This window comes from Mastacembelus armatus, chromosome 13, assembly GCF_900324485.2.
Source record: "Mastacembelus armatus chromosome 13, fMasArm1.2, whole genome shotgun sequence".
Lineage (NCBI taxonomy): Eukaryota > Metazoa > Chordata > Actinopteri > Synbranchiformes > Mastacembelidae > Mastacembelus > Mastacembelus armatus.
In genome coordinates this window covers 234,082-259,096 of record NC_046645.1, presented here as the reverse complement: position 1 = coordinate 259,096, position 25,015 = coordinate 234,082, and the positions used below count along the sequence as shown (strand labels likewise).

Here is a 25,015-nt window from a genome sequence, read left to right as displayed (position 1 = left end):
ATGTGTTCATTTAGCAGCCTAGCTGAGCCTGCGTACCTGAGCCAGCGTACCTGAGCCTGCGTACCTGAGCCAGCGTACCTGAGCCAGCCTACCTGAGCCTTCTCACTGTGTGATGCTCTACAGGTTTGACAAGAGAAACAGATGTGGATTATAAAGCTCCTCCATATGTCACTATAGAGCATGTGTGAATTAGTTGATTAACTGTCTGCAGTAGCTTCACACAGTCACATAATAATGATGGGAGCAAATTAGAGAAGTGTCTTTGTTAAACTAAACCGTCTATTTGTAACATTACTAATAGCCTCCATCATCCAGTCCAAGGATTATTAGTCTCCCTACGTCCAGTGAGGCCTTTTGACTGCTGATGTAGTAAATGTCATTTACAATGTTCTAGTACAGTCAGCAAATCCTCTGACTATTAAACAACCATGGGAAGGAAAAACTGTGTTGTTCATCTTTCACAGGTAAAAGCTGCACATTAAATGCAGATGTTTCTGTCTCACAGCCTACCTGATGTTTAATAGTTGAATCACAGCTCCTACTTTGTAGCTCCACCTTCTGCTTTGCTGTGAGGTCTCAGCAGCCTCGGCTAATACAAGCTCCATCCTGCAATTAGCACCACATTTATCTTCGGCTTGCTGTGGACAGTCTGAGTTCTGATAACGATCGAGCCATCCCTGTCTAAAGGTCGGACAAACCTCTACTGCTAATCCAGAGCGTCGGTTCCTCCCCCTCCGAGCCCCGCCCCATTTTCTCACACCTGTGGCGCACGGCAACCGCACCCGTGCGCAGCTCTGCACCCTGTCCTCTCTGGTGATCGTTTCCATTACCTCACCTGCTTTGAAAACCCAGTCCTGACTTTTCTCGTTCGCCTGACATGCTGGAGCTCTTGGCTTACCTGCATGACCCGGAGCTCGTGGCCCGGTTCCAGAGACGATGCGGACTCTTCCTCGTCGAAGCAGTTAATCACAGCCAATCGGGATCGCACACTTTGACAGGGACCCCGGACCTCACCGACAAGTCACGTGGACAGCTGAAGAAAGGATGGGACCATCAGGACAACAACTCCAACTATGAATACAAGGAGAACGGATGTACCGGTGGGGTACGTCTTTCATCGCTCATCGATATGTAAAGTGCACGGAGCAATAAAGCCAGATGTTATTAAAACAGCAAAACTGATCTGTATAATCATTGTTGATATTGTTGATTGATTTGTTTTAAAAGCAATGAGGGAAGTAAATGTTAGTCTAACTCTAACTCTTATTGTTTTATATGGAGACTACAGCCAAAGTGTGACTGGCTTTTCTTGTTTGTCTGGGTGTCTGTCACACACCAGATCCTCATCTTCAGACATGTCAAATGTTTACAGTTAAGGTCCAGAGACTTAGCATTCATTAGTAATGTGAAGGGAGTAGGCTGTCTGGGTGTGTTGACAACATTTCCTAATGATTAATCCACAAAATGCAATATAGGTTTTTTTAAATGCTCATGGAGCTCAAGCCGCAGAACAAAAGGAAAGAGTAAACGATTTGAGTAGATTTGGATGTGAAACCCAGAAAGGGGCATATACTAATAACCCTGTAAAAACAAAAGCACTTGTATTAGATCTTCTGTGGTTCAAATGAAAGAGCTTAGCAGTTGCATTATGGGTAATATACTGGTTTGTTATGGACCCATATTGTGGGTTATATTGATTCGGACTGTTTGTAGTCGTGTTCGTAGACGTGCAGAACTTTAATGCAAAAAAGGTGCAAGGTGTGTTCCCAACAAAGGCTGGCTGGGAGAAGGGTTCATCTAAATCTGACAGAGGTCCAGGAGCCTTCTTCAGACACCTTGTACTGTCTGTGCTGTTCTGATACGTGCTTCTTCGGTTCTGACAGGGCACCATCGGGCCTCAGTATGAAGTGAGGAACTGGCTGCTGCACATTCTCTTCCTGGTGTCGTCAGGTCTAGGCCATGAAATCTTCTACATCACCTGTTTGCCGTGCATTCACTGGAACCTGGACCCCTTCCTGTGCCGACGCCTCGTCAACATGTGGACTGTAAGTCACAGCTACAGAGAGAATCTGTGTGTCTGAACGTGTGAGTCACCTCAGTGCGAACAAACTCTTCTGGTCTGATGTCTGTTCCACAATGCCACCTCTCTTCTCTGTGTGGTTCCATCTTCACCTTTCAACCTCCCCCTTTAGTGACCTGTCTCTGACACCGCCATGTCCATATATCCCCAGGGGGACACTGGGGCCAGTCTGACCAGTGTCTCTGACACGCTGAGGTCACATATGAGGACACATCAGTGGAAACAAAGCTGCTAGGATGTCCCCTTTAGATGTTTTTCTGACAAAATCCAGCACATTACAACAAGAGACCCTGAAAACATGTCAAATGTGATCCCAGGAGTGTGTTTGACACACAGACAGCATTCACTCCCTGCAGAGTGTGTGATGTGTTTTTGTGCCCTTTGTGTCCCTGCCATGAGCACTTGGTGGGTGCCCTGTGACTGAACTCCATGTTTGGCCCCTCAGGGGAAGAGATACCATTCTTTTGGCATCCTGACTGCAACAGGCCCTTGTGTGAACTCCTTTGAAACACACACAAACACTAACACACTCACATGCTGACACTCCCCATCCTGCCTGCTAAACACACTCATTGCCCCCTCTAGACAGACATTACCAGGTTTACTCTGTTCTCTGCCCCCTCATCTACCAGCAGTGTTTTATTGGCCTCACCAGGGCTCTGAGCTTTCTCTCTCTGGACCGACCATTTGGTCTGTCAGCCCTCAGGGCACATCGCCCCACACTTCAGACTTCTAACAGCATCCTGCCACTGTGCCGGTGGAGTTATCTAAGACTCACGAGGGCGGTGCGCTCCATCACCCCTCTTGTGTCTCCCTTACACAAACTGAAAAAACACTCACAACAACAAGTGAAGTGCATCCATGCAAATTAAGACTAGCGTGTGCAACCACAGTGCAGGCCAATGAATGACGCGCACACACATACATTATACACACATGTACCTGTGTCCTTCGCCATCCTCTGCTGCCTTTACTTTCAGGGTGACTTTGGTTGACTTAGAAAGCAATGACTGTCATTAACCATATGGTCATGAATTACATAGCAGCGTTGTACGGTATTACTATAGTGTTGTATTATGCAAATCACACAGCTACTGCGCTGCCTGGAAGGTCAAGTCGTACTTTTACGTAATGACACAAAGGGCATACACTAAGATGTACATTTTGTGTAGAAAGAAGCAGGTAGAGTTTTTACCACTTCTGATTTTTTGGTGTTTTATCCTAATTTGTTTGTAGCAATGATGACAGAAGAGTGTCACATTCAATGACAGAAAGTCACTTTATTCTCAAAAGACCAGCCTTTTTCAGCTATACAGTCTTTGTCAGTCATCAATCAGCCATCGGCTTTGAAGGCCTGGACATCAGAAACTGTTTGTCTGGAAATAAAAGACTTCTGTTCATTCTGCATGACCCTGTTCTGTCATCATTACAAAGGAACTCTGGTCAGTGCAGTTTTTGTTGGCATAATAACTGCATTTTTTCTCTACAAGTTCAAAAGTGTTTAGAAACACCCAGAACAAAAGTTAAGGACAGAGTTGTATTGATAAAATAATGAAGACCCATTCAGCAAAACAGAAATTATACAGGACTGTATAAACGTGCTTGTTTGTTATATAAACAAAACATGTTTATATATGGTCCAACACGTTGGCTATGACCAAAATAGCTCAACTACTGGATGGGACGTCAGGAAAGTCTTTTTTGGTTTTTCTGGATTGCACTGTGGTAGAGTCAATCAACAATGCACTCATAAATTAAGGTTTTTCTTAGTAGACTGACATTTACAGGATTCTTCAGGCACTGGTTTTTGGTGTTTGGACACATTATACTGAAGGTATATTCAACACATGCTTAAAATTATTATGTATTATGGGATTAGGACACAACTTTCTGGTTAAGAGTTCATAACTTGGAAATGATAAATAATAAATAAATATATATATATATAATATATAAAAATAAATAAATGGAAAAACACAGGCTATAAATTACAGTGGGTGAATTGCATTAATGGAAAACGAAGCCATACTCAGCAAAACATACTGTACGAACTGGCAGCACATTTATAAAAGAACACCAGAGAATTTTAAGTCGATGAGAAAGTCAGCCATGACTGATCTCAACTTTCAAAGTGGACCCAGAAGAACAACCATTTTTACTGCATTATTAAGGCTATCTCAGTAAATTGCAGGAACCATGCCCTGGGGATTTGGCATATTGGCTCCACAGTCTTATTATGGTTGAACTCTTATATATCTGCAGAAAATACTTCTCGATTTGAAAGAGTGGGAAGCAGCATGACTCCCAAAATGCCCATTATACAAATCAAGCTCTATTATTTGCCGAGTTCTACAGTCAAGAAACTTCTAAAGACTTTTACTGTTAAGATTTTCATTGTGTAAAATTATTATTATTATCATCATACGATATTAAATCCTATTTGATTCTATTAGCATAATCTTGTATTGCAGCACCTTGGCAGGCAGTCAGTTCAGGTCATTGCAGACCAAAACAAACAATGACCTGTGTATTAACCCCTCTCCTGTGCAAACTACACCACAGCCCAACATACCTCACTCACTCTGATCCAGTGTTGACAGATCAAAGTCCAAAGTTTCTCGGGCTTTGATCAATGCACTTATTCATGAAAACACACACATACACACAGTGCTACTATCTGTGTGTCTATGTCTCTTGATCTGTCTGTAACTGTCGCCTTAATGTGACCTAAGTGGCTCTGGGTCAGTGCTTTGATGTGACTTGTACTAAGACACCAGTGAGACTGGTATGATGGCTTTACTGGAGGCAGCTGAGATGGACTGTGTGGACGGTGAGTGCAGGGGGCGGAGGGGGGCGTCTCGTCTCATGCAAGCATTTCAACTGGTAGGCAGATTCATTGTGTGAAGCAGAGCCGGAGGACACATTGATGTGCACACACAAGGGCTTGATGTATGAATACCCAGCCATGCCGAATGATTGGGGTCAGACGGGCTAAATGGGTTTATCATTGTCTGTCCTCTGTTTATTGCCCACCTAATAGAACTAGTTTTTCTTGTCTGGTTGCATGTGTGTAGATACATACACCAGTATTGGAATAATACATTTACATTCAGGCATGAGCAAGGGACAGGGAGAGGTGGAAAAGTAAGATTTAGTTATTGGAAAGAACTTTATTGTAAACCATAAATCTTGTTATTTCCCTTATTTATACTCTTATATTATAGACTGCTTTCTGCTTCTGGAAATTATGTCAGCACTTCTTGAAATAAATGCTAATGCCACTATGCTAACAACTAGGAATGCTAATGCACTGACACAATGCCTAAGACTTTTGTCTTAATTTAGCATAGTGACATTCACTGATTAGGACTACACAAAAGTTAAGTTCAGATAAACCAACATCCTGTATTATGGCAGGATTAGAAATTCTTAATGACTTAAAATAATATTTTAGGTGTTTTTGTCCATTTCGACATAATGCTGCCACGTCAATAAAGAGCTAGGTTTTTTTTTTCAGTTTGGTGTGTGAGAATTCAATTGGCTGATCTGAACTTTGTCAAACACCTTTGGGACGAAGTGGATCTGTCAGGTTTTATCACCCATCAGTGTTAGACCTCACAAATGCACCTGAGAGGGAACAAATCCCTGTGGCCAGTAATTTGTTCACTTTCTGCCTCCACTCTTTGGGGAAATGGTGTGGAAGTTATATCAGCCTGTTAATTCCAATAGTTTTGGAAAGAGGTGGTGTAATGTCCTGGTGTCCTCGTTTTTTTAGCCTGTTTCAGTGTTTTATTCTCTGTCACTTTCTTTCCCTTTCTCTCTGTGTACCTCTGTTTGTACAAGTCAGTACTACAGTAGACATACTTTTATATTATTTGCCATGGTAACAAGCATTTCCTGATTACAGTGTCAGTACAGATCTAATAACAACCTCTCTATTCTCTCCCTTAAACACACACATTAGTGTCCTGCTTCTTCTCCGTGCTCTGCCTCCCCGCTCCTCACTAAGACAGCCATTCATTAAATATACAAGGCAGAGCTTTAAATAAACCTGGAGCTGGAGCAAGCTGGCCTTCCGAGAGCCGCTGGGGATCTCATGAAAGAGAATAGGCAGCAGATTTGGCAGGAGGCAGACACTAATACGTACACGCACACCTCACCGACTGTGTCATTGTGTCAGGACCCACCAGCTGAAGACGCTGCGTCATCAATCTCTTCTTCAATTCTCAGTTTGTTACAACAGATTTTGCCGCTGTTTTTATTGCAGCATCTGCACTTTAGTTCCACTCCTGTAGTTTTTCCCTTCCTCTTTTTTTTTGTTGAGTGGGAATGGTGATTATGTATTTATGAGTTTTAGAGCATAGCCTAATCAGAATTTTACTTCCTCTGCTCATTATTTTATCATCCCCCATCTGTAATTCCTGCCTTTATAATCAGTACACTGCAGTACTCTTATGTGGCCTTTTTGTATTAGCTGTTTAAATAAAAGTTAATGTTGCACTAGAAAGATACCATAATGGCTCTTTAAAGAACAACAAAATATATTGCATTGTTTTCATTTAGTAATTCATGAAAATGTGTGTGAAATTTCATAAAATCCAGAATTTTGTATCAATTCAGAATAAGCTTTTCCAAAACTGAGAGATGGCACTAATGAAACGGCCGAGCTTTTCACAGACATGTACTGTACCTTCCCTCTCAGATGGTGATGTATGTCGGCCAAGTGATGAAGGATGTGCTGAAGCTGCCTCGCCCTCTCTCACCCCCTGTGGTTAAGCTGGAGACACGTGTCGACGCAGAATACGGGCTGCCGTCCACCCACGCCATGGCTGCCACCGCCATCTCCTTCACCTTTTTACTCAGCGCCCCTTTGAGGATACAGGTGAGCACTGCTCATGGTTGTGATTAAACATAGTAAACCAGCTCTGAAGTACTAAACATATTACTGGGGTATGACTTTTCATGTAGTTCATGAATATGAATAAATGCCAAAACAAAGATATTCCATCATTCCATAAAAAACATTTGCATGGTATTAAACTAAGTAAACATTGTCTGCTAAACATGTCCATGTTAGCAACCTCTGTTAAAAACTATGAGCTTTGTTTGTTTGTTTTAGTTTGTCTTTCCAGCATTACCATCACTGTCCTGTGATATTACAGTATAACAACTACTGTACAACTGCGTCGTGATTAGTAACTGACTGTAACTGTAGTAGTCACTTGTTACCCTGCTCGTTACTATGAAAAATCATATAACCACCATGGCTGCCTACTGACTTGCACCTCATTAGAGCTTGGAAGCACAGGCTAAGTGGGTGTTGAACTCTAAATCTGAGAGTAGATATCTCATTAGCAGTGCTATTAAATTTCCATTTTTATGGATTCGTTTAAGATCAGTGAGGCGCCAGTAACTGCTGTCGATCCAAACGAGCAGCTTCTTTAAAGTCGGTGCTGAATGAGGTTAAATTTTAGGGACTGGGAGCCCGTGGATGTCGGGGTGCTTGCCGATAGCTGAGTGGGATGAAGGGAGTGGTCTCGCTGTCCATCACAGAGTCCCGACTGAGCTGTTGGACAATGGGCAGAGAGGGGCGGGGCCAGCAGTCACCATCAGTCACAGCCGTCAAGCTGCTGTTCAGTGTTCTGATGGACTCGACCGAGTCAATGACTGTCAGTCCATGTCTGTACCTCCCTCCTCCTCCTCCTCCTCCTGACTCTTCCCCTCTTTCACTCTATTGCCAAGTCAATAAAACACTCAGTGGCTCAGTCTCAGGCTGTCTTTATCAAGCACTGTGTTTTAACGAATCACAGAGGGAATGCTAAGTCCATCTCTTAGGAGGTTACGGTCTCTACAGCTGTCAGCCTGATTTGTGGCCAGATTATGTCAGCCACCTCTCCATCATGTGCTTTTACACTGCTGTTTTCAAGGTCACAGGAATCGTCATGTACAGTAGAGCACTTAACTGAGGCCTGGAATTCCTGAAGGAGTCCCCTGAAAGAAAAGAGCATGCATAGCTGTCGATGACTAGCAGGCTGTTGTAGAGGATCCTGAATGGCCACAAGGCCTCGGGGCAGCTCAGCCTGTTCCCGGAGCAGGTCAGAGGTCACGACAGTCAATCACAGAGTGACCCCCTCCTGTCCCTGACATCTTTTGTGGCCATTCATAAAAAACCTCTCTTCATGAACTACCAGTGAATAGGCTTCCAGCTGCAAAAGACAGGAAAAGACACAGGAAAAAAGGCAGAGAGAAGGGGGGCACAGGAGGTGGTGAATGAATACACAAGTCCTCTATTCTCACTGTTATTGAAATAGAAGAGGGAACAAAACCTGCTGCCATAGGTAAAGGAGGGAGGGAAAAGAAGACAGAGACAGTAGAGGAAGAAAGGAGCCAATGACTTGATGACGGGCTGTACGTCAACCAGGCAGAATGGACAAGTGGCAGAAAAGGAGCTGCATGTCAACATTAACAGGGTCGACGAAGTGACGATTTGATTACTAACTAAATGATTTTAGAAATAGCAGAGGATAGAAACAATTTGTCTGAGGAATGTGACGTCTCTTAGGTAGCGTTCTCCTTTAACAGCTTTCATCTTTAATCGCCCTAATCAGGGAGCAGTATTTGTCCTTGTGTGGGTGTAGTATGGACTTACCAGTCACTGTGATGGTCAGTGAGACACGTGCATGTTTTTGTGTCAGTTCCAGTTTGAGGTGGGTCTGCTGATCGCGGTGACGCTGTCGTCCTTGGTGTGTCTGAGCCGTCTGTACACAGGCATGCACTCAGTTTTGGTGAGTCCCTGCGCACACACACGTGTGCACGCACGCACACACTAATTACAGGAAAAAACATTCAAGCACAAGAAATTCATTATTCATATCTGTTTGAGATGAAACTGGCTGAAGCTTTGATTCAAGACTTAATTCAGCAGGCACCATAGGATGCAGTCTTTTAATTTGAAAGTCTTGATGACATAAAGAGAAAAGACTTATTAATCAGTTATGTTTAAGTAAAAATAGACCCAGGCTCACTGCTGAAACTCCTCTTAATGAGTAATGTTTCCCTGAATATGAAAAAATTATCATTTATGATAATTTATTGATAATTTAATAATTATCATTTTTATGTTAAAGTCAGAAAGAAACTGCAGAAAAATTAGAAATTTCTCTTTGCAAAGTTGAACAAATCCACACAGCAGTGTCTAATGCTCTTTAGTATGTGTAATTTGTAAAAACAACTATAAATGTCTTACAGTGTATTAATTAGTGAGCTTTAAAGGTATTGTTAGGGAATTTTGTTTCTTGTTACATCAGTGTAGTTGTTTCCAGCTGTTTCTAGTTTAGCTGTTTATTTACGGATCATCTCCGTCTCTGTAATAAAGTGTATATCCATGTTTCTATGTTTTAAATGTTCCTGGTAAAGTATCGTCACTGTTCTGCTTCCAGGATGTGATCTGTGGCACCTTGATCTCAGCCACCCTCATGCTGCTCACCTACCCTTACTGGGAAACCTTTGACCATTTCCAGCTCACTAGTCCTGTCTCCCCCATTCTGGCATTGGTACTGCTGCTCTTCCTCAGCTACACCTACCCAGAACTGGACCATTACAGCACTACAAGGGGGGACACTATCACAATCCTGGGAGTAGGAGCTGGGTGCTCCATGGGATACTGGGTGAATGAGCAGCTGGGGGAGACATTTGAGCCCCTGGGGGTGCTACCTGTAATCCTACCCACATTGACAGTAAAAGCACTGGTTCTAGGCATGGCCCGCTTCCTTGTGGGAGTTGTAGCATTAGTGGGCACCCGGCAGGTAATGAAAACAATGAGTCTCCAGGTGTTGTATGCTTGGTACAGGGTGCCAAAAGGTGACATCAGTGCCAGGAGGAGGAAAGAGATTGAAGTGCCCTATAAATTTGCCACATACACAACTGTTGGACTTGTTAACTGTATATTGGTCAACAGAGCTTTTATTCTGCTGGGGCTGCTGTGATTTATTCATGTAAGACTGATATACAAGGTTCTGAATTTGCAATTTCCAAAATGTACCTCATATTTATATTCTTTTTTTTACATGTTAATTTTGTATAGGAGTTCTTACTGTAACTGTCCTGTAACAGAACTAAAAGCAAGTAAAGTATTTTGCTCAGATGGTTTAATGACTTTAGGCTGTCTCAACTGTGTAGCAGCCTCATGGAATTATTGTGTATTACAGAAGCTACTGCTTTAAACAGGACTAGTATGAACTAGTCAGGAAACAAAAGCAGTTCAGCAGAAATGTGTTAAGTTCACCTCAGTGTCATCTGTAGCTTAGAACTGGTCACCTTGGAAACCAAACTGACCTGGTTGCTACAGGTCCTGAGCTGAGGAAGCAGGAAAGAAAGAGTTAACGTCCCTTTGCTTCAACACAATTTGAAGGAATGCCAGCGCACCTGTCAGACTTGATTTACAAGCCAGCACGACTTTTGTAGGGGAGGCTGCTGGCTGCATCAATCTCCCTGTGAACTGACAGTAAAGCATCAACAGATGCAGTGAATACACACATACCTGCATACTTTTCACCTGATAACACGAGTACTACAAAAATCCGAGCACTCAAAAGTTACGATTGCTTTATTTGATGCTTGAAGGGAACAGTCTTTTGCATTTCAAAGGATTAACAGTCTGTGTAAATGACAAACCTGAGCTTTTGTTCTTGTACTGCATCATTACATGTTGGAATAGCTACTGAACACTGTTTTTCATACATCGCCTGTCGTAAGACCAGAAAACATCAGATGGTGTCATTCAGTCACTTAATTCTGTCTAATTTAGATCTTATTGAAGGCAGCCACATCCACAGACTGGACATATTCCTCGAAGGCGGTGATGGCTTCTTCCAGCAGATCTGTTCCCACTTTATCATCCTCTACCACGCATCCTATCTGGAGCTTCTTGATACCATAGCCCACTGGGACCAGCTTGGACTGCCCCCACAGCAGCCCATCCATACTGATGCTGCGGACGCACTCCTCCAGCTTGGCCATGTCTGTTTCATCATCCCAGGGCTTGACGTCAAGCAGGATGGAAGACTTGGCAATGAGAGCTGGCTTCTTGGACTTCTTGGCGGTGTACTCAGCAAGGCGCTGCTCCTTGATTCTAGCTGCCTCTGCGCTTTCCGCCTCATCATCCGATCCAAATAGGTCAATGTCATCGTCGCTGGTGTTGTCTGTTGAGGCGAGGGGAGTAGCTGGGAAGACAAACTGACCCTTCGCTGATGGCAGCCTGGCTCTTTCCCTCTGGAAGGACTTGATGTGGTTGTACCAGCGCAGGAGATGGCAAAAGGTCCGTGAGGGAGCAGAAGAGATGGCATCAAATACGGCGGTGTCAGCGTGAGATGCTGCAAAGCCCTCTATGTAGCTTTTGTCTGCCAAAAAATCATTGAGAGCTTTAAGCCCAGCAGGGGTGCTCATGTCTCCAAACACAGTTTTTGTAGATGTAGATGTGGGGCAGGAGGCCAGAGCCTTCCAGGACTCCTCTTGCATGGGGAACTTGTGCTTGATAACTTCCTGCGTGGGGACGTCGTGTGTGAGGGGGGTTTCGACAGTGTGGCCACTGGAAGAACCAAGGCAACAAAGCAACAGGTAATGAGTCACAGTCAAAATACCCTGCGCTAAACCCCAGGGCACAAGCAACCTGAATTAAGACCAGGCATGTTCATACAAGCCCACACACATGCAAACCATTCATGTCACATATACAATAGGCTCTTGTTAATTTTTAATTCTTCTGACTTCAGTTAAAACTGCCTTGTTAAATATAAAATGCAATGACTACACATTATTATGACGCTGCAAAGGTCGGTGCACAGCCAAACAGATGATTAACATCACACTTAGAGCAAACATCGTCCCATCAACAAATAAAAATCCATATACAGACAGGTGACAAATAAATGGAAAGACTAGAAAGCCTGACCCCTAGAGTCAGGGTTTAAAATGGCCAAGTTATGCTGTGGGAGGCATTTTGCTGGCATGTTTTAGGCTCTTACAGGGAAATCATTAAAGTCGTTCTGAGTGATCTCTGTTATTCTATAATCTACCTGGATGGGTCTCTTCCTGGATGACAGTGACTGAATGGTTTGATAAGTATGAAATGGTTTAAAGCATGTGCAAAGGCTTTCACAGATCTCAGCTCAGTTTAACACCTATGGGAGATTCCTCCACCATCATCATCATCATCATCATCATCATGACACCACATGAGGAAATCTCTTTTGGAAGAATGGTTTTCATTCCTCCAGCACAGTTCAGAGACTTGTAGAATCAATACCGATGTGCACTGCTCTGGTGGCATGTGGCGGCCTGATTTGTCACCTGTATATATATTTCATTAATAAATCTCATTACTTTCTGTTTTTAAACTCAGAGACTGGAATTAATTTTCAGAGGAGGGGCTTAGATTTAGGAAACTGGAATCACAGGAAGGGCTCGATGTCTATCTCCAAGGCGGAGCAGGGCATGGTCAGCTCAAAGCGGCTGATGACGTCTGGGTGGAGGACTCCGAGACGCCCTACGCTTTTTCCACGGACAAAGACCTCTGCACAGCGACCAGGGAAAAAGGTGGAATCTAAAACAAAAGAGACCAGAAAATATATTAAAACTTAATCCTTAGTTTACACGAGAAGACACGTCCAAGTGGATTTCATCCTCACTTCAATGATTTAAAGGTAAACAGCTACAATGGGCTTTAACTTCGACGGTACTGCATGTCCCTGTGTAATATTAGCATCTTTTTTAAAAAATGCTTGTGTGCAATGCATTTGCATCCTGACAAATTATTTTTGATCACTGTTACTATCTAACAAGCCATCTGTTCAACCTTGGTGTTTTTTGTATTGTGTTTCTGCCACTTCACATAATTGCTACATGTACTCTTGAGATGTATTTACACTTTACTGCTAATGCATTCAGTTTTATGCATTGATGACATTCGTGGCGCTCAGCTTAGTGTTGCGTGCACATCAGAGATCATGAGTAAATCTTTCAGTGTGGGTGGTACTGTGCTGCCTTTACTGCTCCTTGATTTTCTCCTGACACTTCAGTCAGTTCACCCACGTTGATTATCAATGATCTGCTCCACATCAATCAGTCCAAACAGAACCTAAAAGGCATTACCTTTTGTGCACAAGATAATCTTTTCAAGGAGATTCACTCCAGAAGTCAAAAAATTTTTTCATGCACTGGGTAAAAGCTGGATTCCTATTGTTTAATGGCAGAGCAGCAAAATGAACACTGCTTATGCAAGAAGGTCACAGGTGTAGCATAATTCAGATTTTTGTCTGTCACATTCACATAAAGCCCATTTCTCCATCTGAGTAAAGTCTGAAGGTCCAGTACGTACGAGTGAAAAACCACCATCAATACTGAGATTAAAATACTCCTGTCAGTGTGACTGGTGTTTGCTCACTTTATTCAAAAATACTGACATGCAAACAGAAAGACGGCCTTGTCAGATATTTACCGAGATACAAGGGTTGCTATGACGACAGCCCCACATGCAGAGACATGGGCATTCTCCCATAGTGCACTGCTTCTTCCCACGCTGCTTTGTTAATGGGTTCCAGAGCCCACTGCTTAGATGTTCACTCATCACTATGGATGAAGGCTCACAAAACACACGGACTGTACAGGGACTGTGTGTGTGTGTGTGTGTGTGTGTGTGTGTGTGTGTGTGTGTGTGTGCGTGTGCGTGTGTGTCAGGGGGCAACTAAAGCAGGGAAATTCTACCATGTATTTCACTTGTTCTGTCTCTTCTAGGTGTGTTAAATGGGCGGAAATGTGTTTGCGTCGGCTCACGCGTCATCTACTTATACCATGAGCACGATGCCATGGCAACTATATAAATAGCTCGGGTACATCTTAAATAACCAATCAGTCAATGAAAATCCTACACTTCAGCCAGGCCACTTTCCGCCCACTCGCCTTCAACTTCCAGCAGAGCTTTAAGCGCAAAAGAGTTAGATGGCTGCTTCAGATAACCACTGATTTCAGTGAACACACAGTTCACACAGGCTCTTATTGGATCCAGAACACAAACGGAAACCAATGCCTCAGTCTATATAAAGCATTGCTAACACAACTAGTGACCGTAAAAGACAATAAGTCTGGATTTCAATATTGAGTTTTAGGTTTTGTGATTGTCTGAACATTTTACACCCTGACAAGACTATAACAATTATTTTCTGCCTAATATTTTTTCTATTAATAGTCTTTTCCTGCTTGTCATAGCAGATTGTCAGAAAATAATTAAGAATAATTATTAATAAATTAATTATAAATCTCTTAAAACCTGAGGTGATGTCTTGTTTCAGATTCACAAATGTACTAAGTTTACATTGACATTAGTGCTTGAAAAGTGACGTCAATAATCGTTACCAGAATGAACCGACATGTTTCTACTGTTTTGTCCATCGACAAAAATACAACAAAAGTCAACAAAAGTTTGCTCCCCAGTAGGGAACGTGCTGGCATCTCTATAACAATGCAAGGAGCACTGACTTCAGACACATTAAGAAATAAGCCTGAAGAAAACAAAAAACAGGAGACATCACAGCAAAATATAGAACAAATGTGCAGATTCATCTGTTTACATATAAAAATTGAAGGCTCACAATATTCCATATTTTTCTTATTACAACTATTACGATATGAGCCATCTGTCTACATTGTGAGGTAAAGGTGAGGTAGCCCATAATGTTGGTAACTGTCACTCAGTGGTAGGTCATTGATGAACTGAACAAGTTTCTGTGATGTAGGTTCATGGTGGATTGTGTAGGTAATGTTACTGTACTCTTTCATTATTGCTTCCAGGTCAACATGAATAATTTGGGGGTTTACTTAAAACCCATTTGATTAGCTGCTGATGTTTCTTGACCCATTCAAACAGCTGGAATTGATAAATGTATAATAAAATGATATTGTGAAGAACCTATAGAGATTTATCACCTGAATCCTCAGCGCCCCCCAGCTTTACCGAGCTTTTGGTTCACAGATAACCGTCAGTTCTAAAAAGATCTCTGTGAAGTGCCGGCTCAGCACCAAATAGCAGATGGACACATTTAGTGACTATCTGGGGAACATACAGTAGTGGAGCATTTAGCAGCAAAGAGCCAGATACCTTCTGTCAGGAATTGGTAGGGCCCAGAAACAGAGCTAAAAGAGAGTGATTATTACATTTATATTTACCAACCATTATCAACAAAAAGGTGTCAATATTACAATGTGTTCACATCTTGTATTCACTTCCTGCAAATGGCCAAAATCCAATCAATATATCAGCTAACCAAAGTTAAATTCCAAAATATCAACACCAACCTTCGAAAATATATCTATATCTAAATACTAAAGGTCAATTACTAAAACAAAAGAAATCACACGAACATGTTCTGTATGGTACCAAAGTCTGTACAGGCCAAGAACTTGCATTGGACACAGTCGTTAAGCGAAACATGGGCATCTGTCTCTTAAGTGGTTTCTTCCTCCACTTTTGATCCCCTGACTCGTTACTTCACCCTGTTCCCACCCACTGAGGAAATGCAGCTGATGTGTATTCCCTCAGCCGCTCACCCTGTGCACTCAGCGATGGCGAGTTAGCTGTAGTGCTGTTTCACCCTGCTGATTGGTGCATCCTGAGGCAGTGCGTCTGTGTCAGGTGAGCTCTTAAGCTCGGTCGTGACCTTATAATGAGGTTAAGGACATGCTGATGTAAGGAGTGGGGGGTTAAGCTAATGGTGCATAGTGTGGAAAAAAACTGCAGATAATGGGTGTGTGTCTGTCTGTGTTCAACGTGTTGTGCATTAGAGCTCGCTGTGAGAGCATGTCCATTTCGGTTCCCTTTTAAGTGTGTGTGTGCCTGTCAGATGGACAGTCTAAGCACCCATGGGTGAGTGTTGCATGTGCCAGTCTGTCTCGCTGCTCACTACTGCAGTGGGTGACGTGACTCCCATGCACTCTCCACACTGCAGACTTTACACGCTCACATGCCTTTCTTGATTATGCCTCCAGCCATTGCTCTCCTGTCATCCCCCACCCCAACCGCTTTTTTCTGCTCTCAGTTTCATCCCTTCTCCCACTCCTCCGTCTGTCTGCAGCCTCTCCTCTCTCTGCGCTGGTTCACTGATACTTGAGCCCATTGATTTGCATCCTAAATGGGCCAGCAGAGCCAGAGTAGATATCCTGCAGTGTGACCTTGGAGCGTGCAAACCGTGGAGAGAGTGGAAAAGGATGTGGGTGGAGAGGTGGATAGGATGGAGTTGAGAGGGAAGGGGGTAAGGAAGGAAGAAGTATGCAAGGAGAGTAAAACTCACATGTTGTATAAGAGTCTCTCTGGGAAAGAAGGAGCCAAAATGCATGCAGATTGGCCTGTGCAGTACTTTTCTGATTTGTAATCCCACAGGAATATGTCAGCTGCATCAGACAGATGAAACCTAACTGAGTCATACCCTCTATCTCCCATTTAAACACTTGCATTGCCAGCCACATATCAGCACCAGGGTAAAGTAACTGGACTGTGAAAAATAAAATTACCTTGCTTGTAAAAACAGCCTTTCAGGAATAGACGTGATGATGCAACATGACTGACCTGCTCATCTCACTCATGAAGAGAAAAACGTGAAATCTGCACTCTGGACCAGATGTATTTCATCATTACAGACACTATGAAGCTGCATGAAATGAGATCTTGGCCAACAATCTATGACCCATGAGAGCTGATATGACACCTTTGATTTTTACTGAGAAAAATGATGACAGGAATATTTTACATTACTGCTATTTGGTTTCCCTCATCGTGTGAAGGAGAGAGCACTGATTTATTGGGTAAAGTAATTCTGTTGCTGAGTTTGGAGGCTTGACAGAAGACAAATTGAGTTCTCACACAGATGTTGGTTTCTTCCGTTAAAAAGAGTTTTTCCTTTTCACTTGCTCATGGGGGATTGGTTGGGTTTTGTTCTACAATATTATAAGATCTTGACCTTACTATATAAAGTTCTTTGAGATTAATTTTTAACTGTGTTAATGGTACATAAATAAATTGAACTAAACTGATTTTAGAGTTTGACAAGTAAAATAACACTGCTAATGTAAATATTTGAGCTCTGTAGCTGTGTAATACATTCTACTATAAACCTTTAAAGCTGCTAAATGCTTTGTCTCTAGCACTCTGCTTTCTACTGTTTGTCACATGCAAAAGTGTGCACTAATAAAATATGCATTACCATCTTTACACGCTGCTGTCGAACATGGGATTTTGAAATAACTATGAACTGTTGTCCCACACGGTTGCACAACACGTCGTATGAACCATCGAATTTTTAGTACAATTCTGCTCCTACTGAGAAAACAATTAAACAAACATTTCAATCCATAATTAGAAGTGGATTTGTTCCTGATAAATTTTACAGTTCATAATGAAATCTGATGGCTTTGGGGAAGCACTTTGTTTAAACGTGGGAGCGGGGAACAACTATTGTATGGTTCTCCCCATCCATTTGTAATACGTCTGAATCAACATCCCCACAGAGACAATAACAGATGAAGGGGAACAATGAAAGTGTGATTTCATTTACTCTGTTTACGTCTGTACTCAAGTAATAACTGTATGTGCTTGGGCTGTTTATGATGAGCAAAAGGACGCTTCCATGAAACCCTTTGTCTTAACTAAAATTAATATGTTTTCTCTCTTATTCCAGATGTTTCTTTGTCTGTTTCCTCTGTGCATGTAATCCAAACTACCCACCAGTGTAAACTCATTTAAACTCAAGCGAAACTGCAAGTAACTGCCATAGAAACTGTGCCCCCCTATAAAATAGGGTACATAATATGCTGCTTGTCATAGACTGGATTTACATAATCTCAATACAACCTGCCTTTTAACCACTTGTGACCAGAATTATTTTTTCACCGGCTTTTAGATAAACACATTCTAGACCACAGCGGTTTTTTGTTTTGTTTTTCATAAATGTAAAAATCCAGTCTTGACATACTGACCATCAAAGCTGGCTCTTAAGTATACTCCTATAGAATTGGTTGTTTGTTTCCATTCCCTCTTCTCCCCAGGCTTCTTACCATCTGCAGCCTGAATGTGGTAGCCGTCTCCAAGGGCAGGCTTCACCTCCAGCAGCTGCATGGTTCGATCCAGCAGGCCATGTATTACCTCAAAGCCTGGGCTCTTGTTGTAATATATGGCACAGAAACGCCGGCTGTTCCTCGCCCCGACATCTGGTTGGTGGGACATCAAGTCAATATTATATATAAATATCTGATTAAATATCAGAGTCTTTAATCAGTTTTGTCAAAACAGGAAAAAGGTGAGTAAATCAACATTTCAAATTAAAATAGTTATATAGTGAGCAGCTATAAGAAATTTCATGGGAAATTATCGTTATGGCAACTGTGTTTCACAGGGTCAAACAAATTTTAAGGGTGTGTTAGCCATGATATGCATGTGTGTACTGTTACAGTAAGGTTAAATGGTTTTCTTCAGCATTTCACACAACCAGACGCCTACCTTTGGTCTCATCCTTCAGCACCACGTCAGATACCTCAAACAGTTTGAGGGGAAGGGGCATCTTCCTGTTGGCAGCGATGGTTTTCAGCAGGCCTGGCAGCAAGGTGGTGCGCGCCACCTGGTGGAGAAACGCAGCAGGTCAGTTTAAAACAGAGCTACAGTCTGTTAGGGAGGGGGAGAGCTCCCTCTTCTGGAAAAGTAACACTACAGGTTGTGAGAGCGCAGGAACATAAACAGATATCTTCCAAATTAATCTTTTTCATATTCATTTGCTGCAAACAAAATATAGAAATAAAGACAATAGCGTTAACCACAAAAAAGTAAAAAAATAAATTAGCTTTTGCATCATTCTGACCCCTTTTTTTTTTTTTTTTTACACATTGTTTTATTGAGAAAATTTTAAGACTGTTTTTAAGACTGATCTAATGTATCCTGTAATATGAACCCCCACTGACGATGAAGAGTTTGATGGATTTCTGGAAGCTCTGTGTATTTTAACAAAGTTTAACAAAGGCAGAAACAAACATTTTTATTTTCAGGTAAGCACTGCTTTAAGAATAGAATATGTTTTAACAATATTTGGCCATGTTCTTGCTCCAAATGATGCTCAAAGCACCGACAGCACTGTTTTAAATGACTTGCTTACCACATCAGTAAAGTTTTATTTAAACAGTCTGATAAAGACTATGTTACCTGGAACTCAGCGGTCTTGGGGTTGGAGATGTGAGCTGCCCTGGTTTCAGAGATCTTCTTTCCAAGTTTGTCTGCTATATCTTCTTGCGAACACTGCGGGAAGGAAATGGGGATGAATTCCACTGAACATTTCTTAGAAAAAAAATAAATCAAAGTGTTTGAATTGGTGTCTCTCTCTTACCAGTGCAAAGTTGAGGGCTTCTGTGAATCCAGCAGATGCCAGGTCTTGCCTCAACAGCTCTGTCAGTTTATTCAATGGGAACTATGAACATAGAAAGGAAATACAGAACAGAAATGAACAGAACTCAAACTCTATTGGATAAGCTATAATAGTACTGGCTACACATTCAATGCATCAAACTTGCTTCCACAGAAGCAGATCCAGGTACCTGGTTAGCCACAGTGTAGGTGCGTGGTGTGGTGCGGATTATGTTGTTGAAACCATAGGCAATGGCTGCGTCCTCCATGATATCACAAGCATGGATGATGTCGGAGCGTGTAGGTGGGATCTCAACTTCAATCTCATCGCCAAACCCAGTAGCCTGGGAGCGCAGGCACATCCTGGTAAGCAGCTGGGCAATTTTCTCAGTTGACTCACTGTCAGGCAAAACAAAAAACAACCACTATTTATTAAAAGTTGTGATTTATCAAGATACTGAGGAACTGGAGGAGGTAGCGCTGTTCCAAGTAAAACTTAGGTCATGTCAGTCGCATATTTACTTGAATATTGTGACACTAACCAACCAACCATGCAGCAAGATAAACTTTTAACTAGACACAGTCAATAAGGTTTTCAACTATCACTGTGTGAAACCAAAGGAAGGGCAGGGTGTAAGAGCTAACATTAAGCTACACATTAATTATTTAGCACAGATGGACCTAATAAGCAGCAAGTGAGTGAATTTGACATTAAAATGATGATGCAAAACTTGTGACCATATCAAAAAATGATTTGCATTAAACATTCAGTCTGTTTCCAAATCTTTATCTGGTGCCTTCATTATTGTACTGAGCAGGTCCAAGTAACTTACTTGATCCCGACTTTGCGGTTGATGAACTCACTGGAGAGCTTCTCCTTCCTGTAAGCCAGCTCCTGAAGGTCAAACCATGGAAAACAACAGTGGACAATTAGGAGACATCAAAAGAAATTCAGGTCACATTAAAAAAAAAAATAGAGCACAAAAAAATATGGACAGAATACAATATAAGTTAGTGAATACAGTACTGGGTATATGCAGGTCTTGCCATCTGGGTACACCACCTCAGCCTCCTCTACCCTGAATAACGAGAGATAAAAACGTCACCCCTATACTGTAACTGTAATGCTGCTAACCACTGCTGCTCAGGGTTGGTTAGGGTATACTTCATGCTGTTTTCAAGATCTAAAAAATAATTTTCACAAAAATATGTTATGTATCCATGATGGCCGTATGTTGATGGGCCAGAGTATTCACTGGGAGATGGTAATAGCCACACTGATGATATCAGAGCAGAGTCACATTTAGCAAGACATAGTAAGCAACACGTTCATAGGTAAAGTCGATAAGATAAGATGCATTACAGTGTAATGAAAATGCCTTAAAGGAGGTCCAGTAGATGCGTGCAACATGTGATGGAGAACAGATTCTGTGACATCAATTTGTAATTTGGGGCATAAAGCAAAAAAATCTTTACGTTCTCAGTCCCAGTAATTAAGACTCCACACACTCCATGGGTAATTGAGACCCGTATGTGACTTACGTGAAAGGCTGTGAGCAGTACTCGCTGAACATGGTCACTATTATGTCCAACACAATCTTTGCCTGGAGGGACATGGTCAATTTTAAATCAGTTTCTTGTGACAACAGGAAATAGAAATGTGATGTATTTGTTCTCCCCACAGTACCTTGGTCACATCTGTGGCCGTGCACTCAATGAAGACGTTCTTTGTGTGTAGGGTGATTTTTGAATGGTCCCCTGGAAAACAAAAAGGGACATTTACCATTTACAAAGCATTTTACTGTCTTTAAAATATCTTAAAGGTTGTAATTCACTTTGCTGGTGGAGTTTTGTTTATTTTAGCCTAATTTTTACAAGCTGATATGTCATATATTCATTGCTCAAAACAACTTTTTCTATAAATAGATTGCTCCAAACACCCAGGTCTAATACTGAGTAGCTACAGTGTGTGAGAGAAGCAGAAAATAAGTCTAGAAATGAGAAAAGGGCTCACCATTGATGATGGGAGGCATGGACAGGACAATGCCATTGCTGTCATAGATGACTGGGTAAACGGGCTTGTCTTCAATAATATGAAGGTAATGCCTCAAATGGCTGTCTGTCTGTATGAACCAAAGTAACAACACTGGGGTAGCCAAAAAAACAAAAAACAAAAACAAGCTGTCTGTCAGATCAACATCAATCAGTTAGGCATGTACCTTGTAGAGGCTCATGAGCTGGGTGGCAGTGTACTCTTTGGTCTGGTTCAGTGGTTTGAAGCTGATATCTCCAGGAGGTTTGGCTGTGTATGTGAAAGGACCAGAAATGGCGTCCAAGTCATGTGTCCCGATTGCCACCAGGCTCCTCTTCCTGCACAAAATACCCTTCTCATTTAGTACAGTGACTTTTCTTACCATTATTTTTTTTAAAAATTGGTGAATTGGTTCGAAAGTGGTGTATTTTTTTTTTTTTTTTACAAAATGAGGACATGGCCAAACTGTGGGGATTTTCATTGACATACCAATAAAGTTCTAGTAAAGACATTGAAATAAAACACTTAAATATGGTCAAAAGGTCATCAGGACATAGTAGCATCTGCATTATACTTCCACCTGTGTTCTTTTCAGTGTATTTATGTTTACATCAAAGTGCTGGAAACCCATACATGTTATTCACGTTGTACAGGGCAGGTAGAAGACAAAGAGCACATTAAGCCAACATGTCACACAAATAATACAAACCCCTATCCTGCAATTGTTTTAAATAACACTAACGGTGACAAACGATATCCAAGAGATACAGTTTTATTTAGTTCAGCTGATCTGACCTGCAGATATTTTGGTGGAGCTTCTCTTGCAGCTCAATGAAGCTGTCATAGCGTTGCTGTGTGAAGGTGATGTTCCTCAACACTGCAGCCACAGCGTATGGTCGCACTGCCGCTGTCTGTACATAAAGTAACTAAGTGGTTACCATGCTAAAGCAAATAACTTTAATTTGTACATGAAACTAATGCAACATGCTCCAAGTGATGAGGTTTTTGTTTGTTATTGAAAGTCCTGAATATGTCCATTTACCTCTTTAGTGATTATCAACTTCTGAGACTCCCCGCTGACAGGGCTGACACGTCTGTAGCGAGGTTCCTCTATCCTGCAGCAAAAAATACAAACTGTAGTAACAGCGAAGCAAGTCTGCAATGACTACACCTGGCAACACCTGACATGAAAAGCGCATTATGTTCTCTCAAGTCTGATGCAAAACTACATTTCATTCACAAGATTTCTTTCTAGCCTTGAAAACAGTTTCACATTTTACACATATGCATGTTCCTGGATTTTAGATATGCTTCTGAGTTATGTTAGCACTCGACATGACTGACTAGCATCTAGCAGGAGTTTTGTCCATACGGAGTCCTTCTACCGAACAGGACACTACTCACCGGTTCTTGAACACCTGCAGTCCGCGGACCAGCCCCTCCAGACACAGCAGGTCATAGCGGTTAGCTGGCACATCGATCTTGTAAAGGATGATGTCCGATGCTCCCGAGGCCTTGGAGTCGCCCTGCTCTCGGCTGATTATCTCCTTCTCTGAGGTCTGTGGAGGACGAATGGATGGATGAATATGGAAGAACAGGACAGTAGGCCGTTCTTGCAAACAAACACACGTTAAGTCCATTCATGTGCAGGTTACCACAGTAACCACTTCCTGCATATGAGCAAACAAAGGGGTGATCTGGTCTCAGGTCAGTTACTCACTATTTCATCCAGCTCCAGCCCAAACTCGAAGCACAGCTCGTCAAACTCCTCATCAGCTAAAGAAAAGCAAAGGGCAGCATTAAAACCCTGACACACCTGTCCGGTGTCCACCTCGGGTTGACCAGACACGAGCCGGGGGAAATGATGCAATCACGCTAACATCCGAATCGAAGATGTACATTTCTCATCATCATGAAACCCGGCAGAAACAAGCTGTTATTAAAATTAGTGATTGTGAAAATTCCAATAATCATTGGATTGATTTAATCCGATATAAGATATAAGAAAGCCAGAGAGCCCAGTAACAGCCGCTAAGTTACCGGGCAGTGTTCAGACAGTTTTGACTTCCTCTGTCTTTACCAGATAAAAACAACATTAGATTATCAGACAGATAGTTTGTGCACAACTGGAAAATGTGATAAGAATGACTTACTGTATGTTCTGCCCAGTGCTTGGAAAAGAAGATCCCTTTTTACTCCGACAGTCGGCATGCTAGCAGCTAATCCTCCACGCACCGCTCAAAAGGACCCCAGCAGCCGGTTGTAGCTGTCAGGAGCTGTGCCTGAGCAAAAAGCGCATAGGTTTCAATTTGTGGAATAAATAAATTATAATACGGCCTACGGTCTTACATTCAGATAAATAATAACAAATACTAATACTTATTTCCCACTGTTTAATCAGATAAAATACATACAGCAGCTGCACAGTCTTCATAAGCACACAGCACAGTATATTAAAAGTTTATTAACTGCCAGTCATGAAATATTTTAGTTAATAAAAATGTATTTGTTTGAAAATTTGTTGTCTTTCTAGCAGAACATCAGAAAAATATCAGAGATCTCTGGAGTTTGGGCCATTTCTGAGTAACAGTGGAGCACAGTGCCCATCAGAACCAACATGAACACTTTTTAGGAGCTTGCAGAGTTTCAGTGTTTCTGATGAACACCAGATTGAAAATGATCAAATATATTCACGTGATGACCACGCAGTTTTCACAGGACAATCAAGGCCTTACCAGAACCATCTTGGATTGCATATCTGTTTTGGTAGCACAATACGATAAATGCGTTGCATAGAGGGGATAGTCTAGAAAGATTTCTGCATGACGGCTGAAAGACAGTTGGCATTTAAATTATCAATATGAAAGAATGTGCTGGACTCATCCGATTTCTAAGTTGTTAAAATGGAGGACAGTTTATTTTCATTTTAATCATGGAATCAATGACTTTACCACACTGAGCCATTAGTAATGAGATGATGTAGTGCAGATGGATTGCAGTATCATTATAACCCATATGAGAGATAAAACATTAGGCAGCAAGCTTCGTTTCACCGTTTCGTTTTTCCAATAATTAATGTCTTTGCCATGTGTCTTTGTGTAACATGTCACCGCACTGCCTGATGCTGCAGTGAGTCAGTTTTCTATAACAATCCCACAGTCCACACGTTTTGATACTAAATAAAGCATTAGAGATACTGGAGAATAAAAACACTGCAGAAATTATAAAAGTATAGCATGAAATAAATTAAACTTGCTGAGTTTCAACACCCTAGAAAACCTGAATAACAGGTTCAGTCGCTGCCTTCAACGGCCACATGTATGAAGGCAGAAGTCTGTCAGCAGGTGAAACTACTCATGGAAGGAGCCGCGTCACCGAGGCACCTGGTGTCACAGGTGAAGTCCAGGCAGACGGTTTCCAACCAGTTAAGGATTCTAGTGTGAAAGGTTAAAGGTTAACCTTGTCCTGACAG

The 25,015-nt window shown here is 41.9% G+C and overlaps 2 protein-coding genes across 2 annotated transcripts; one reads left to right on the top strand and one right to left on the bottom strand.

Annotated features, from left to right (window-relative positions):
• The first annotated feature begins 777 nt into the window (after positions 1-777).
• Positions 778-10,079, top strand: sgpp2 (sphingosine-1-phosphate phosphatase 2). Its single transcript, XM_026296981.1, has 5 exons — positions 778-1,105; positions 1,884-2,045; positions 6,783-6,962; positions 8,776-8,865; positions 9,520-10,079. Exons 1-5 carry the CDS (start codon positions 878-880, stop codon positions 10,063-10,065), a joined length of 1,206 nt encoding a protein of 401 aa, XP_026152766.1. The 5' UTR covers positions 778-877; the 3' UTR covers positions 10,066-10,079.
• A 588-nt stretch (positions 10,080-10,667) lies between these two features.
• farsb (phenylalanyl-tRNA synthetase subunit beta) lies at positions 10,668-23,833 on the bottom strand. The gene is made up of 18 exons (XM_026296565.1): positions 23,697-23,833; positions 23,264-23,319; positions 22,948-23,102; positions 22,586-22,658; positions 22,339-22,454; positions 21,731-21,881; positions 21,526-21,634; positions 21,199-21,269; positions 21,054-21,115; positions 20,539-20,590; positions 20,345-20,406; positions 19,703-19,910; positions 19,495-19,575; positions 19,314-19,406; positions 18,621-18,738; positions 18,179-18,331; positions 12,533-12,680; positions 10,668-11,666 (listed from the first exon to the last, which is right to left on the bottom strand). Exons 1-18 carry the CDS (start codon positions 23,752-23,754, stop codon positions 10,883-10,885), a joined length of 2,550 nt encoding a protein of 849 aa, XP_026152350.1. The 5' UTR covers positions 23,755-23,833; the 3' UTR covers positions 10,668-10,882.
• Positions 23,834-25,015: the final 1,182 nt, after the last annotated feature.

Bases quoted from the DNA above. Each gene is read 5' to 3' on its own strand.
- farsb (XM_026296565.1), bottom strand. From the start codon at position 23,754: ATGCCGACTGTCGGAGTAAAAAGGGATCTTCTTTTCCAAGCACTGGGC. The intron at 21,635-21,730 runs GTACATGCCTAA...TGGTTCATACAG, and splicing joins AGCTCATGAGCCTCTACAAG to ACAGACAGCCATTTGAGGCA. The intron at 20,591-21,053 runs GTAAGTCACATA...CTCGTTATTCAG, and splicing joins TACTGCTCACAGCCTTTCAC to GGTAGAGGAGGCTGAGGTGG.
- sgpp2 (XM_026296981.1), top strand. From the start codon at position 878: ATGCTGGAGCTCTTGGCTTACCTGCATGACCCGGAGCTCGTGGCCCGG. The intron at 1,106-1,883 runs GTACGTCTTTCA...CGGTTCTGACAG, and splicing joins AGAACGGATGTACCGGTGGG to GGCACCATCGGGCCTCAGTA. The intron at 6,963-8,775 runs GTGAGCACTGCT...TTTTTGTGTCAG, and splicing joins GCGCCCCTTTGAGGATACAG to TTCCAGTTTGAGGTGGGTCT.